Here is a 14,088-nt window from a genome sequence, read left to right on the forward strand (position 1 = left end):
GCGAATCCACCTTTATTATGCCCGGTAAAACAGCTGCACTTTCGAATGTTGCAATTTCGAAACGCCAACTCAAAACTTGGACTGTTATAGCTATTACAACAAGCTTTGTTTGAATGATTTGCTCTCGAGATATTTTATATTATAATATCTATGTTACAATCATCCGATTTCTACATACGACAAATTTTATTAAATATTTCGATAAATTAAAACGTATCAAATCACTATTGAAAACTATTACAAATAACAACTATACAAAACAATATCTTTATTAAAAATCATTTCCAGTCAAGGAACAACAATATTTTCATATCAACGATACTAATTCATGAAAATTCTGTGTATACTTGATATTTTAAATTTACTCGAAACACTAGTAGTGGCATTAATGTGGGACACTGTACAAGGCTTTCGTTTTGAAAAAGACCCCTCATTGAGGAGAAAATGAGATTTGATATGCAACACGACTTGTAATACATGATAAAAAAGTACTAGTAGCAAAATGCTGTATACACTTACATTACCCAAAAAATTGGCATGAAATAAATAAGATATGTAAGACGAAATAAAAATGAAGTACCTATTGAGAGTTCCCAGTAAAAATTCACCATACCAAAGAAATGAAAAATAAATGAGTATACTGCTACCCTTGCACATATTGGAATCTCATCGATCCGAAGAATGTCAGGGTGTGGGGGACCAATGTGGATACGTTTTTATAACATTGTATAGCGCGTCACCAGGGCTGAGAGTTCTGGAAACCTGTCGATGACCTAAAAGCTTATAATTTCTTGCAATCCTCCCAGTCGTGACACCGAGGTCTACAAGTTGTTGAAGTGCGTGCAGCTGATGTTTCGATGGGGTGACGGTATTATACGTCCCAATGAAAGAGATTCCGATACTTCTGGCATTGTAATCGTACGAATGAGCCCCAACGTAGTCCCAGTTACGGCCAATGTATACGTAACCATCCCCGCCAATCAGAAAGTTGTAGGCAATGTCGCACCAATTTCGAGATTCTATGTGATAACATTGTACTAATCGGACTCGATACACACATGACGATTGCGTGTGGCAAAAATCAGTTGCAGTATGGCTGATGATCACGTAGGGGACTGGATGCTTCAACCTTGCCGCGGGTTCCACTGGTGGCTGTGCGCCCCATTCATCTCGTGTAACAAATCTAATCATCGTGCCCAACGGGAGGCCTACGAAAATTGAAATAACATTAAAAACAGAATTTTTAATTAATGTAAAATGATTTCACGAGGCATTTATAACGTTGGGATATGTTCATAACTTCATTCAATATGCGAAAATTTTGTTCGTTACCATTAATGTCTACCGATGAGTCGGGAATTTTTGTAACAGTGGAGATTGATGGCATATTTAAATCTTGCGAGTATAATGCCATATTGACAACCACCGCAGCGACGACGCAGGATCCCATAGCACACATCAGAGCTATGGATCGCCACGATAAAAGGAAAGACCACCATTGTGTCACTGAAAAGATACTCAATTTTCTTTAAAGAACAGTTTAATTTGACGTATTAATTTCCATTTTTTTTTTTTTTTTTTCTTACGACAGAAAATAATCTTTCGGACCTTGAACTATAATCGTCGACCTTTCTTAAATCACTATAGATAAACAGTGAATTTCTAAATCAAACATCAAAATAAGATATGACACTGACCGCAGAATGATAATAAAATCTTCATATCTAAATGTTCACAATGTATTGTTTTAAGGTGCCAGTTTATCAGCTCTATCTTTTAATGATCTTAAATCATATGAATAGGACTGAGTTTAACAGACGGGGGATTCAAGTTTTGGTATGGAGATGAATCCATTCGAAAATCAGACGGCTTTTGGTACGTCTGAGTTAGAATTATTTCAATCCTAGCAGCAATTGGGAAAATACAAAATTGCAGTTCATAGATATTTCGGATCTTCAATTAGGACGGTTCCGTGTTCACGATTGATTGTGATTCGCCGGAAAATCATTATAATCGGACCACAGAGCTGATTTGTAGTATCGCAGTTGCCTAGAAGCCTTCCTGCCTCCCATATAACGACAAACTCGTGATAACGCTGGAGTGTCACTGTTGTAACAATCCCGCAAAACCGCGTACAGCAATCATATTTAACCGTAAGCATTGACAATGAGGGTTAAAAATGAAAAAAGTATCGGTTCACTTGCGTATGTTGAAGTTAAACTTAATTCACACCGGGACGCGACTAATAGTCCGAAAACTATAAGTAAGAATGCGGCCATTCAATGTTGGCATTGAGGACAATGCATGCGATAGCTGTTATAAAGAATATCAAAAAAGCGCGAAGCCTCAAGTTGTGCATCGAAATTATTTTCCACCGTAAGTAAGCTAAGTGAGGTCAAAATGCACAAGTTACAGCATAGCTAGTTCACATTATTTCAGTAGGAAATTGTATATTTTTCGTCGTGCGGTACATACGATAATGAGGTGGGACTTTCCCACATCCTATACCAAGTAGCATGAACGCGTAATACAAATATTCGTCAGACTTTGGTTGAAAGAAGCTATCGTCCAGCATTGTTATCAGGAGTTACGTGTCGAAACTGTACAATGCGACAATTATACTGTTTTAGATTTTATCCAGAACAGATAGCATGAGACGAGACTATTAATTATTTTCAGACAGTTTGAATTTCATTAGAATAGCCGTGATTGTGCAAATTTCATCTAACCCAAGCAATCTGGGAAATCGAATTATAAAAGAAGATGCGATGATTAGATTGTAAAATTTGTATCTTACCATCGCCGTCTGTCAACCAGTCAGAAACTCTGAAGAAAATTGGGATTGACGGTAGTTCCGTATCCCTCAAAAGTAGGACTGCACTAACAAAAGTGGTGACAAGACAGAATCCTACAGTGCACATCAGAGTGCACATCAGAGCTATGGACTGCCACGTTGAAAGCAAAGAGCGCCATTGTGTCACTGAAAAAATATTTCTGATTAATGAAATTTATTTACCTACACGTTTGCACAAACCAACTGGTAATTGGTGTTCATGTTTGCTAACTGCAGTACTGCTCACTAATGTTAATACTCACTGCACCAGGCTCCAATGCTCTAAAATCGTTGGAGAATGGTGACAAAATACATGGATACAGACTATCGGATTGGGTATCAATATTCACCTTTACGGTCGTCCTGTACGTTTTGCGGGTCTACCGGTTTCGTAGAAGTTTTCAAGTCTTCATGCTTCGGAACTTTCTCTCCAGACTCAGAGAACTCTTCGCCAAGTCCGTCATCGGATACAGTAGACTTTGCGTACACAATTTGTTTGATCGTAACGGGTCCCTGGTAAAATGTTTTATTTCCAATGTGAACATTAGTCGAATCTTTAACGCACACGTCGCCAAAAGCTGGTGCATCGCTGATAGGAAGCAGGATGCCGTCGTCCACGAATTGCTGCTGCTTAACACTGGGTACATTGATATCATCGCTCCACATTTCAAACTCATGGCTATCCAGGGAATCATCAGAGTCACTGTTCTGTGTCGAAGTGTACTGATTGCAGACATTTTCGTCCGTCGTCTGGATTTCCACCCTGCTTTTAAAACTGACAGCGTCTAGCGATAAGGCGTCGCAGGAATTCGATGAGTGACCAAAGTCAGCGTCCTGCCCGATGTTTCTGGTCGTCACTCCTCCGTGTTCGCCGGGGTTCTGACCACCGTTTTCTTGGTCCTGGTACTCTTGTTGCTGCGCCACTGTCATCATCCTCGCGCCCCGTTTTTAACAAATTGCCAGCATCACCCGCGAATATTCTTCCTTGTCTGGATTCTCTCCAGAGACATCTGTCTACCGTTCCTTCTTCTTCCTTTATTGAACAACGGGTTTTCTCCTTATTTCTCTGACGCACGTTCGACAAAGATTACAATGTGCGTATTATATTTAGAGTCCGCGGTGATACACATCATACAATGTTCTTTCTCATACAATGAGTTACGCGCCGCGTGCCGTGTAGTTCTTTTGCGGTAGATATGAAACCGACGCTCATGTCGTAGGTACTCATATGTTGGGTTCGCAGAGATGACCGTGATAGTCATTCAACCAGACTTAACTAATTGTGGAAGTCGCAGGCACAGACGAGAATCATGAAATGCATATGTTACACGAAACATGTGTTTTTTTTAATGGAATTATTTCAGAATTTTAATAATTGTCAATATTTACACATAAGGTGCTGGAGGATAGACTTGAGTTTTTAAAATTATGACATGGGCATATTTATCGCGTGCCGGGGTTTTCAAATTCAAATCCGCATTTAAACGATACCGCGCTATATCACGTGACCCAGTCTGTGTGTTCTAAAAGTCATCTTACCGCCAACTAGACGAGGATCGAAATTCACCGCACGGCAAAATTTCCGTGTATTTTTGAATTTTGCCGTTTTGAATCGAAGCAATTACGTGCAGGTTATTAATTACCATATCACCTACGCTGAAATTTCTTCATTTTTAATTTATTCTGCAGTGTAAAATTTTGCTAAGACTGATTTCTGATTGGAGAAATATAGTATGTATGTGCACGTAAATATGTTGCGTGATTGATACCATGAACTGAATTTAATGTGATGTACATGGATTGAGGTAAAATTGGGTATATGGACCCAATTTTTCGAAATGAGAAATAATCGTACTGTAAACAAATGTCACAAGCTATTATAATTTTTGATCCCTATAACGCATTAGATCAACACTATTCTGATTCCAGTACACTTAGTTTTACTGATTCTACTTCAAACTTGATAGCCCAAAGATTGGAGGAGTCAACTTATCGAGTCTATAACACAGGTCGACGAATTTTTTTCTTCTGAGCTTATATATAAATAAGTAAATTTGATTTTGTACATCGAATAATAACCAAAATCTTCGTTTATTACTAATGAAGTTTGCTTTTGTCTTTTTTACGTCCCGAAGTTCTTGGTTGGTAGCTGATCTGAGTGCATATTTAGAAGAACAAGGAAAACTTTTTCACCAAGATATGATGGACGTTGAACGACATTATCAAGGTCATTAGTATAATGAGAGCATGACTTGAGATTTTGAGCTTTGAGTTTGGGATTTGACACGAGAGAGTTCATACAATCATAGAAGAAGTACAAAAAATATTCGTTTCTGAACTTTCTTGAACAATTCTTTTAGATTTGTAGTATATTATTAATTATCAATTTTCAATAAAAGTGATTTATATACGAAAGTGAAGTTTGTTTAGTTGTAATTTACAATAAATGTTTGAAAAAATAGACAATTTTTCTGAAAATCCGAAATACCACTCTAGTTTCTGCAAAAGCAAACTTTATCTAATACACAATTTTTTCTATTAGTTACATGGAAGAAATGACAATTTGACATCTAGAACCCAGACTCAAAATTCGTGTCCACCGGTGTAATGGTAACAGAGAAGAAATTTATCAGACGAAACTATGAATTTACGGAAAGACTAATAAGGAAACGTTTAAAGGAGAGCTACACTACATCGTATAATGGTATTTTATTATACTCGTACAATATTACGGCGTGGGGGACCAATGTGGCCACGTTGTTATAATATTATACAACGCGTCACCAGGGCTCAGAGTTTTCGAAACCTGACGGTGCCCTAAAAGTTTATAATCGGCAGCAATTTTCCCGGACTTTACTCCAATTTCAATAAGTTGCTGAAGTGCGTTCATCTGGTGATCCGAAGGTGCAACGGTATTGTATGTCCCAATGAAAGAGATTCCAATGCTTCTCGAGTTGTAACCGTAGGCATGTGCCCCGACATGGTCCCAGCCGCGTCCAATGTAGGCGTAAGCATCACCGCCGATCAAAAAGTTGTAAGCAATATCGGACCAATTTCTTGACTCTATATGAAACGTCTGGGCGAAGCGGACCCGAAACGTGCACGTCGACTGCGTGTCGCAAAATTCCGTCGCGGTGTGACTGATGATCACATAAGGAACCGGATGTTTCAACTTTCCTAGGGGTTCCGTTGGCGGTTGGGCGCCCCACTCGTTCCGTGTGACGAATCTCAGATTGTTGAATGGTAGACCTGCGCAATTATCCAGAATATAATCAAACGTCGTAAGTAGTTACACAAATTAATTGTACCCTTCGGTCAGAAGAAACGTCAAAGTTTGTTGTACACACCGCTAATGTTAGTCGATGAGTCGGAAAATGAGGGCGTAACTGGGTTTAGCGGCAAGTTCGAATCCCGTGAGAGTAAGACCACACTGACGACCACCGCTGCAACCAGGCAGGATCCCATCGCACACATCAAAGCTACGCATCTCCATGTTAAAAGCAAAGCGCAGAATTGCGATACTGAAATAAATTACATTTCTTTAAAGAATCAATCGAACTTAATGGACCAATTTTATTTACCTATTTACGTTCATAAAATTTTGGTCCTTTTTTAAATACAATCATTGACTAACTGTATGAGATGAAATTTTAATTTTCAGCGTAAAAAATGTATCATCATATATATTTTCAATAATTAATTCAGAGTACGACGGTAAGGATTATAATTATCTCTCATAAACTCTGCCTGAAATCGCTGCGACTGAGTATAACCCAAGGATTTCCGAATATTTTAAATGACAGCGTATGCGGTCCGCGTTAATGGAATAACAAGTGTTAATAGTCCACGTCCATATGTTTACATTCGTCAATTTCAAGGCGGCAGTGAATAACTACGTCATCTCTGTAGTTTTGCCAGGGAAGTGTTCGCACTTAAGAACCCCAGCGCATCCTTTAACGCTTATAAATTCATTAAATACTTCGATTGGTGAAATTTCGGAGAACCAATTTTTAGCACTAACAGGCTTCCGCTAAAAAAACGAAAGGTCTCCGTATGACCGCGGTTAAAAGTACCTAAATCCGGTGATTCGATAAAAACACTGGAAATCTCTACCACAGCCCTGTATTTACGTCTGACTCGTGTTTACCCGTGTTTAAAATATCTGTTTACGAACTTTCACCGCAATCATGCTACCTATGGACTGCGCTGTACCGATAATTATAACAATTTCCTCGTTTGTCAAGGCCTTGCAATTCCTTCGAATACAGTATCCCCGTTTCAACAAAGCGTGAGGATAATCCGCAAGCGGGAAGTTAAACTGCGGATACGCAGATACATATAAGAATTATCAATTAGCCATTAAATTGTCCAAAAAAAATCAGTTCACTCGAAATCATAAGTACTAATGGATCGCTGTATAGTTTTCATTTGGTTACTAAAGCTACTCACTTCGGCGATTACAAATCTACCAAAAACCGGCAACACCGTCTATTGGTACTTAAGTGAAAAACAAAAAGGGTGAAAGACAACATTGCGATAAATAAAGCGCACGTATTATAATAACCAGTATTAAACAGCGGTCTGTTTATCTGCGCGTTAAGTAGATGATGGCGGCCATGCTAAACTGCAAGTTTTTTCACTCAAGATCTGAGAATGTTTCTAAACTCGACATTTTAAAAACTCGGATACTTTTGCACGATCCAAGCACGATTGAGAAGTGTTGAACCTTATTAAAGTTTTATCCGCGTCTTTGACGCGTATATAAAGAAGTTATACGCAACCCTAGAAGGTCTCCTATGTATAGGGGGCATTCTACGTCAAATTCGCAGCCTATGTACCTTTTTTCTTTAGCCAACATGGAAATACAAAAAACTGATGAAAAACATAGTAAATATCAAGATCCCACTATCGTGTGTTGCCTCAAAATCACATTTCAAATCATAGAATCTGTGTAAATTTTTCCAGATTTAAAAAATGACGTTTTCGGAATTGGTTGTTCCATTTTTTCAAATTTCACTAAATAAAATTCCGAGACTTTTTTTGGGTCGGTATGAAAATCATACTAAGAAATTATTAAAATCGAAGACGATGAGGTACATGGATTGCTAATTTGACGTGGAATGCCTCACATAACCATCATATTATCACGGACCGTCAATGATCCGTACGACGTCAAGGCGTCAAAGCCGCAATATGCAACTCAGACCACTTTAATCACGTTATCCATTCACAGCGTAGTGCACTGTTATACACGTTGCGGTAGAAGCAACGACGAAATCTTCGAGTAACGCAATAAAATATGCCTTGTACGGTATGCAATAAAAACTATGATGACACATGATTTTTGATTGTGACACTGAAAACACTGATACTATCGATAATCACCTTTACCATCGTCCTGCACGTTTCGAGGATCCGCCGATTTGGCCTCAGGATCAACATATCGATTCGGTATGAAATCGGTTGGCAATCTATTGCTGGGTAGTTTCGAACTAGAATCACGATTCAGATCATCCTCGACCAAGCCGTCCTCGGCAACGTTTGGATTCGCGTAAACAATTTGCTTGATGGTAACGGGACCATTGTAAAAAGTCTTGTTCCCAAAGTGGACGTTTGACGAGTTCTTCACGCAAACATCACCGAACGAGGGTGCCTCGCTGATGGGAAGAGCGACACCGTTGTCGAACTGCTGCTGTTGGGACAGGGGAACACTGAGATCGTTGTTCCAGGAACCGGTCTCATCTCCCTCCAGGGAATCATCAACGTCACTGTAGATGGACAAACTGGACTGACTGGCAACTTCGTCGGTCCGACGGACGTCGGTGCCAGGCCCAATTCGAACACAGACAGCGGAGTCTGTTCCGTAGCCCCGATCTTCCAGAGACGAGGTAGCGTCATCGTCGACGTCCCTGATCGTCACGCCCCGACGATCATCAGGTGTCTGATCATCGTCGTTCAACTGGTTACGCTCCTGGTGCTCGTGCTTGTCCTGATCATGGTGGTACTGCTGCTGCTGCGCGACCGTCACCATCCCCACGCTCGGTTCATAGCTGGCTTTAGTCAGCTTAGCTATGCGTCCTCGACAATCGAATGTTCGCAGCTAATTGTAAGTGTCCGCCCGCCAGTTCCTCTCCTTCGTTGGTACCAAAAAACGTTGTCACTGCCTCCTTTTTTCCGTCACTAATTTGTAAGTATTATGCTGTCTTTGGCCGATAGTTCAGCTCTAAATGTTCATGATCACTGTTTAGGTACCAGCCATCAGCCGATACATTCTCTTGAGGTATTGATATTCCAAATGATTATAACGTTGTTTAGTCCGTGCAATTGGTGCACCTGTTACGGCATACAATTATTGACATAGATATTATATATACACATATACGTCAGTTATATGCATATATGACACGCAAATGAAAAAGCCAAACTCCCATCGTGGATGTATGAGACTGGATAGCTAATGTTACTCCTACAAAGAGATGACTCACCTGACAATTGGAACTGCATATGGAGAGGATTAACTGCAGTTCTATAACGCCTGTCACGAATGAAGGCTAACTTCAGATCGGTGAAATCGCGGCACCATCGCTCTTCGCACCGCTTTTACTTCTGTATGATCGCCGGCGGTGAAACTGCGCGAGGAAATTCCGCGTCCGAATTGATGAGCATACATTAACCGTCGATGTCACTGTTCACTGGTGAAGAACATGGACTATTCGACTCTCGTTCTATCCTTCGACGCCAATGGATGTCGTCCCCTTCCTCCACGACGATCGTTTCTTTCTCAATATTCCAACATGCAGCAAACTGTGTGTAACATGCAGATGTGTGGCAGTCACGAACGTTCGAACCACAGACGGAAGTATGAACCTGACTGTAAACACGTTTTTACTTCGCCATACATATACGTATACTGTACTGTGGGTTTGTTATAACGTTGTGCGGTATGTGTGTACAGAAACAGTGATTCGTTAAATAACTCGTCACACGATCTCAACTTTGGCTTTTAATACTTTATTCGAAATTCGAACACGGAGAGTCGTTAAGCCGAGTTCTGCCAGTCATTAAGTTTAGAATTGGTTCAACTGTTTTTCGGGAAATTACGGTCGCCAGTCACGTCGTTAATGCGTCTAAGGCTCATTTTCAATCGCAATAGTTGTAACACAACTTTCGTCAGCTATTGTTCCTAATCAATATCGGACTTAACTGAAGTTAGTGGCAAGGTTTGCTCTTATCAAAATTCTAAATCCGACGTAGATTCGAAAAAAGGAGTTTGATTCCGAGGCCAGGACCTTGCGGTGAATTCTTTTCTTCCACACCAGTTTCAAGTTTCAGAGAAAACAAGCCCGACAATGAATCCAAAGTTCATGAGAATCGTATAGTCGTATTGCGATGACGTCTTGATACCGATGAAAAACACGCTAAATGAGAATCTATTGAACGAAGCACAGAATCAGGCGTTAGAAAAATCTATTTTGGTTTATAAGGTTCCGGATGTTCTTCAGATTGCTGTGATTTGTTGATTTTTTGTAAAATAACGTTCCTTTCATTTTTATTTTCCGTTACTTCTGAGCTTCACAATAAGGTTTGCACTTTGTAACCGCCTTAAGATGGAAAAACCGGACTTCGATAAACTGCAGAGGCTAACGTCGAGAACTGAACAACGTTTATAGGTATATATTGCAATACCGATCTTTTCGTTCGCATCAGATAGCAGAATGTAAAACAAACAAAGCGTGTGTATATAGACAGTGTGTGTACGACCCTGTTATGAGGAATTGAGATAACGTGCTAATTATTGACATGATAATACTGTTAAAATGACAAAGAAGATTAGCTGCGGTTGAGGAACGAGACAATATGCTACAATTATTCTAATATTATTTCCCGTAGGCATGAAAGAGTGTCGATTGTTGTTATTGGGAAATCTTATTTCGATCACGACTGGCGGTAGATTGTGCAATTGATAAGAAGTAAAGTTTTGCGCAAGAGTCAATGCGCAGTTATGATTTCACGTTTCTATTTTCGAAACGATTTTAAGGATAAATAAAGTAATGGCATTTAATTCTGATACCGATTCACTGCTACCAAGTAACGGGACTTGATTGCAGGCAATTCAAGGAAAATTATTCCGATCAACACGCAGAAAGGATTATCGCGAACTAATCACGTAAGTTCAAGCAGGTCTCCGTTAACAGGGAAAAATACCAGAATTAAAACCAATGGCAACATGATCCGGTGTAATTGCAAAAAGATAACGTGTCTGTCTGGGTGCGTTTCTTATTCTGAGAAACTTGTATATCGCGTTTAACCGGCGGCAATAAAACGTGCCCAAGATTTCTGCTTGTGTGTTTCTTCTTTGACTGCAACCTTTGCACCGCTAATCGCAGCGGCTTGTTACTGTTCGCAGTAGTTTTATCTTTGATGCAGCAAATTTCGTCGATGTAGCATATACATAAATATATTCGATGCCGAATTATTATAATTGTTATATTTTTTCTTGTTTTGTTAATATAAATTTATGATATAAATCGTATATCAAAAATATCGTTTGCAGAATAATGGAAATTAAGGTATACTAAACGTAATTCACACAATAATTTTAATGCGTATAGATATAATATGTGCAAATTTGATTTTTTAAATATTTGAGTAAAATTTTTGCAATTAGAATCACGGAATTATGTGAAAGGGATTACACCGGTCAACACGAATTTTCAGTCTGGGTTCTAGATATCAAATTGTCGTTTCACCGACGTAACAAATAAAAGAAATAATAATTTTTTCAGACAATTTCAACTTTTGTCGAAACTAGATTCGAGAAAATTCTGTTATGATATCCGTCATTGGTGATTATGGAATTAATTAGGTAAAATACAAGCAACTAAAAGCAGGATAGCATTTACTGAAACGAGGAATTGAACTAAAGAAACTTCACAGTCAGGTTATTGCCTGGGAATCCTGAGAAAAGCTTACTGGAATACTTGAAGCAGCGACCTCACTATTCTAACAGATACACTGAATAACGATTTACTATAAACAACACAGGTCGACAGAAGAGTTTTTTTGTTCGAGTTTATACAAAAGCAAACTTTATTTTATTAGTTACGCGGGAAAATTTAAATTTGACGTCTATAAACCAGACTCAAAACACGTCTTGACCGGTGTATTCTGTCTTTGGTTTACGTAACGTGGAGACTTGTTTATTTTGGGCGCATCGGACGAACTCCGACATCTCACGCTGATTCTGAAAGGCGAATAAGGAAAAACGTACGAGCATCATTCCCATTAATATGCGTATGTTAATGTAAAATGTGATTCCCCACTGGATTAAGTCGCACACCAGGCCAGTAGCCGGTGAATCTTTAAGAGCGGCGTAACACTGCAACTAACGATAGTTTACCATCGACAGAGCTGCATGAAAGGCAATCACTTTTGCAAAAACGCGCGTGCATTTGCCAGTCAAACATGGGTTACGAACTACGCCGAGATAACCCAGCAACCGATGCCGATACATCGAAAGTATTAGGTACGAAAATTTGTATATCTTGAATAATTGCGTAGCGTCAACTAATGAATCAGTGAATATATGTTGATGCATCTGTATTTTTTCACAAAAAACAAGTGCGAATTACACGATATCGTCTCAGAGATGCTGTTTGTCAATTCAGTACCCGTATAGCTGTACAGTATATTTTATATGAGTGAAAATTGACTGAAGTGCACAGCTTTTGTTCCGAGGAAAATTGCTGATCCGAATAAGTGGCAGGATGAAATTTACAAATAAATTTCCCAACGTGAAGAGGATACAGAGGTATTATATTTAAGGTACACAAAGGCGAGTTATCCTGTTGACTTGGCAAATATTGGCTTTCATATTGGGATTGTTCCTCATTGCCGCAGTAATTACAATTTTGGCCTTGCTTCGGCGAGATTCATGCTGTTCGTCACCGAGCTACGATTATCCAGAATCTCTCATTTCATCGATGGATGGTGATGGTAATGTGAACTAATATGGAAAATTTACAATCATTCGTTGCTATGGTGTTTAAGTTGACTGGAAATTTATTGTGAAATCTTTGCATAACAGTATCGATTCATACAGAATGATCTGGAATTCATTGATACGTTTTTTTACACAGATCTACCGTCGAACTTGCCGCTGACCCAGGTTAACACCACATTTTCCGACTCACCGACGAACATTAGCGGTGTGTACAACAAACCTTGACGTTTCCCTAACCAGGGGTTACAATCAATGTTTGTAACTCGTTACAACGTTTCATTATAATCTGGACAATTGCGCAGGTCTACCAATAAACAATCTGAGATTCGTCACACGGAACGAGTGGGGCGCCCAACCGCCAACGGAACCCCTAGGAAAGTTGAAACATCCGGTTCCTTATGTGATCATCAGTCACACCGCGACGGAATTTTGCGACACGCAGTCGACGTGCACGTTTCGGGTCCGCTTCGCCCAGGTGTTTCACATGGAGTCAAGAAATTGCTCGGATATTGCTTACAACTTTTTGATCGGCGGTGATGCTTACGCCTACATTGGACGCGGCTGGGACCATGTCGGGGCACATGCCTACGGTTACAACTCGAGAAGCATTGGAATCTCTTTCATTGGGACATACAATACCGTTGCACCTTCGGATCACCAGATGAACGCACTTCAGCAACTTATTGAAATTGGAGTAAAGTCCGGGAAAATTGCTGCCGATTATAAACTTTTAGGGCACCGTCAGGTTTCGAAAACTCCGAGCCCTGGTGACGCGTTGTATAATATTATAACAACGTGGCCACATTGGTCCCCCACGCTGTAATATTGTATGAGTATAGTGGATTGCTATTGTACGAATTGGCATAACGCTTTTTACAATATGACGTTTTTTTTCCAATTCACGGTCTTTGCTACAAAATTTCTCATCTGTTACCCTTGTGAATTTGATTAGTTCACTCCTAAATTTTGGGTAGTCTAGTTTTTAGGTGAAGTATAAGTAACAAGACGGAAATACAGTTTTTCCGCGATACTTGTCGTCACACATTAAAAGGAAAGAGTTTATCGGTATATCCGACAAATTTTCGTGACGATCTCGAAAACGGCCGAGTGAAAAATCTGGAACTGACAGGACTTTGCAGCAAAATAAAAAAGTTTTGATGGAAAAATTAAAAGAATAAGATATTTATAAATTTTTAAAAACAAATATGTAAAGATTCGTTGAAATTATAAAAAGTGATTTTCGACCATAACC

General features: G+C 39.5%; 2 protein-coding genes across 3 annotated transcripts; one reads left to right on the forward strand and one right to left on the reverse strand.

Moving 5' to 3' along the window:
- Nucleotides 1-500: 500 nt before the first annotated feature.
- LOC107216688 lies at nt 501-9,520 on the reverse strand. Its single transcript, XM_015653946.2, has 8 exons — nt 9,319-9,520; nt 8,219-9,166; nt 6,181-6,354; nt 5,565-6,082; nt 3,184-3,781; nt 2,798-2,980; nt 1,333-1,506; nt 501-1,208 (listed from the first exon to the last, which is right to left on the reverse strand). Exons 2-8 carry the CDS (start codon nt 8,862-8,864, stop codon nt 685-687), a joined length of 2,817 nt encoding a protein of 938 aa, XP_015509432.2. The 5' UTR covers nt 8,865-9,166; nt 9,319-9,520; the 3' UTR covers nt 501-684.
- A 33-nt stretch (nt 9,521-9,553) lies between these two features.
- LOC107216706 (peptidoglycan recognition protein) lies at nt 9,554-14,086 on the forward strand. 2 transcript variants are annotated; one of them, XM_046733210.1, is made up of 6 exons: nt 9,554-10,503; nt 10,942-11,000; nt 12,243-12,359; nt 12,659-12,829; nt 12,973-13,041; nt 13,139-14,086. In XM_046733210.1, the coding sequence occupies exons 3-6, from the start codon at nt 12,299-12,301 to the stop codon at nt 13,657-13,659; spliced, it is 822 nt and encodes a 273-aa protein (XP_046589166.1). In that variant the 5' UTR covers nt 9,554-10,503; nt 10,942-11,000; nt 12,243-12,298; the 3' UTR covers nt 13,660-14,086. The 2 variants fall into 2 exon arrangements, with proteins under 2 accessions (XP_046589166.1, XP_046589167.1); XM_046733211.1 differs by lacking the exons at nt 9,554-10,503; nt 10,942-11,000; nt 12,659-12,829 and having other exon boundaries at nt 11,936-12,359.
- Nucleotides 14,087-14,088: the final 2 nt, after the last annotated feature.

The sequence above is a fragment of the Neodiprion lecontei genome, chromosome 2, assembly GCF_021901455.1.
Source record: "Neodiprion lecontei isolate iyNeoLeco1 chromosome 2, iyNeoLeco1.1, whole genome shotgun sequence".
Classification (NCBI taxonomy): Eukaryota; Metazoa; Arthropoda; class Insecta; order Hymenoptera; family Diprionidae; genus Neodiprion; species Neodiprion lecontei.

Bases quoted from the DNA above. Each gene is read 5' to 3' on its own strand.
- LOC107216688 (XM_015653946.2), bottom strand. From the start codon at position 8,864: ATGGTGACGGTCGCGCAGCAGCAGCAGTACCACCATGATCAGGACAAG. The intron at 6,355-8,218 runs GTGATTATCGAT...AATTTATTTCAG, and splicing joins CGTGCAGGACGATGGTAAAG to TATCGCAATTCTGCGCTTTG. The intron at 2,981-3,183 runs GTGAATATTGAT...ATATTTTTTCAG, and splicing joins CGTACAGGACGACCGTAAAG to TGACACAATGGCGCTCTTTG.
- LOC107216706 (XM_046733210.1), top strand. From the start codon at position 12,299: ATGGGTTACGAACTACGCCGAGATAACCCAGCAACCGATGCCGATACA. The intron at 12,830-12,972 runs GTAATGTGAACT...TTTTTTACACAG, and splicing joins TTCATCGATGGATGGTGATG to ATCTACCGTCGAACTTGCCG. The intron at 13,042-13,138 runs GTGTGTACAACA...ACAATTGCGCAG, and splicing joins CTCACCGACGAACATTAGCG to GTCTACCAATAAACAATCTG.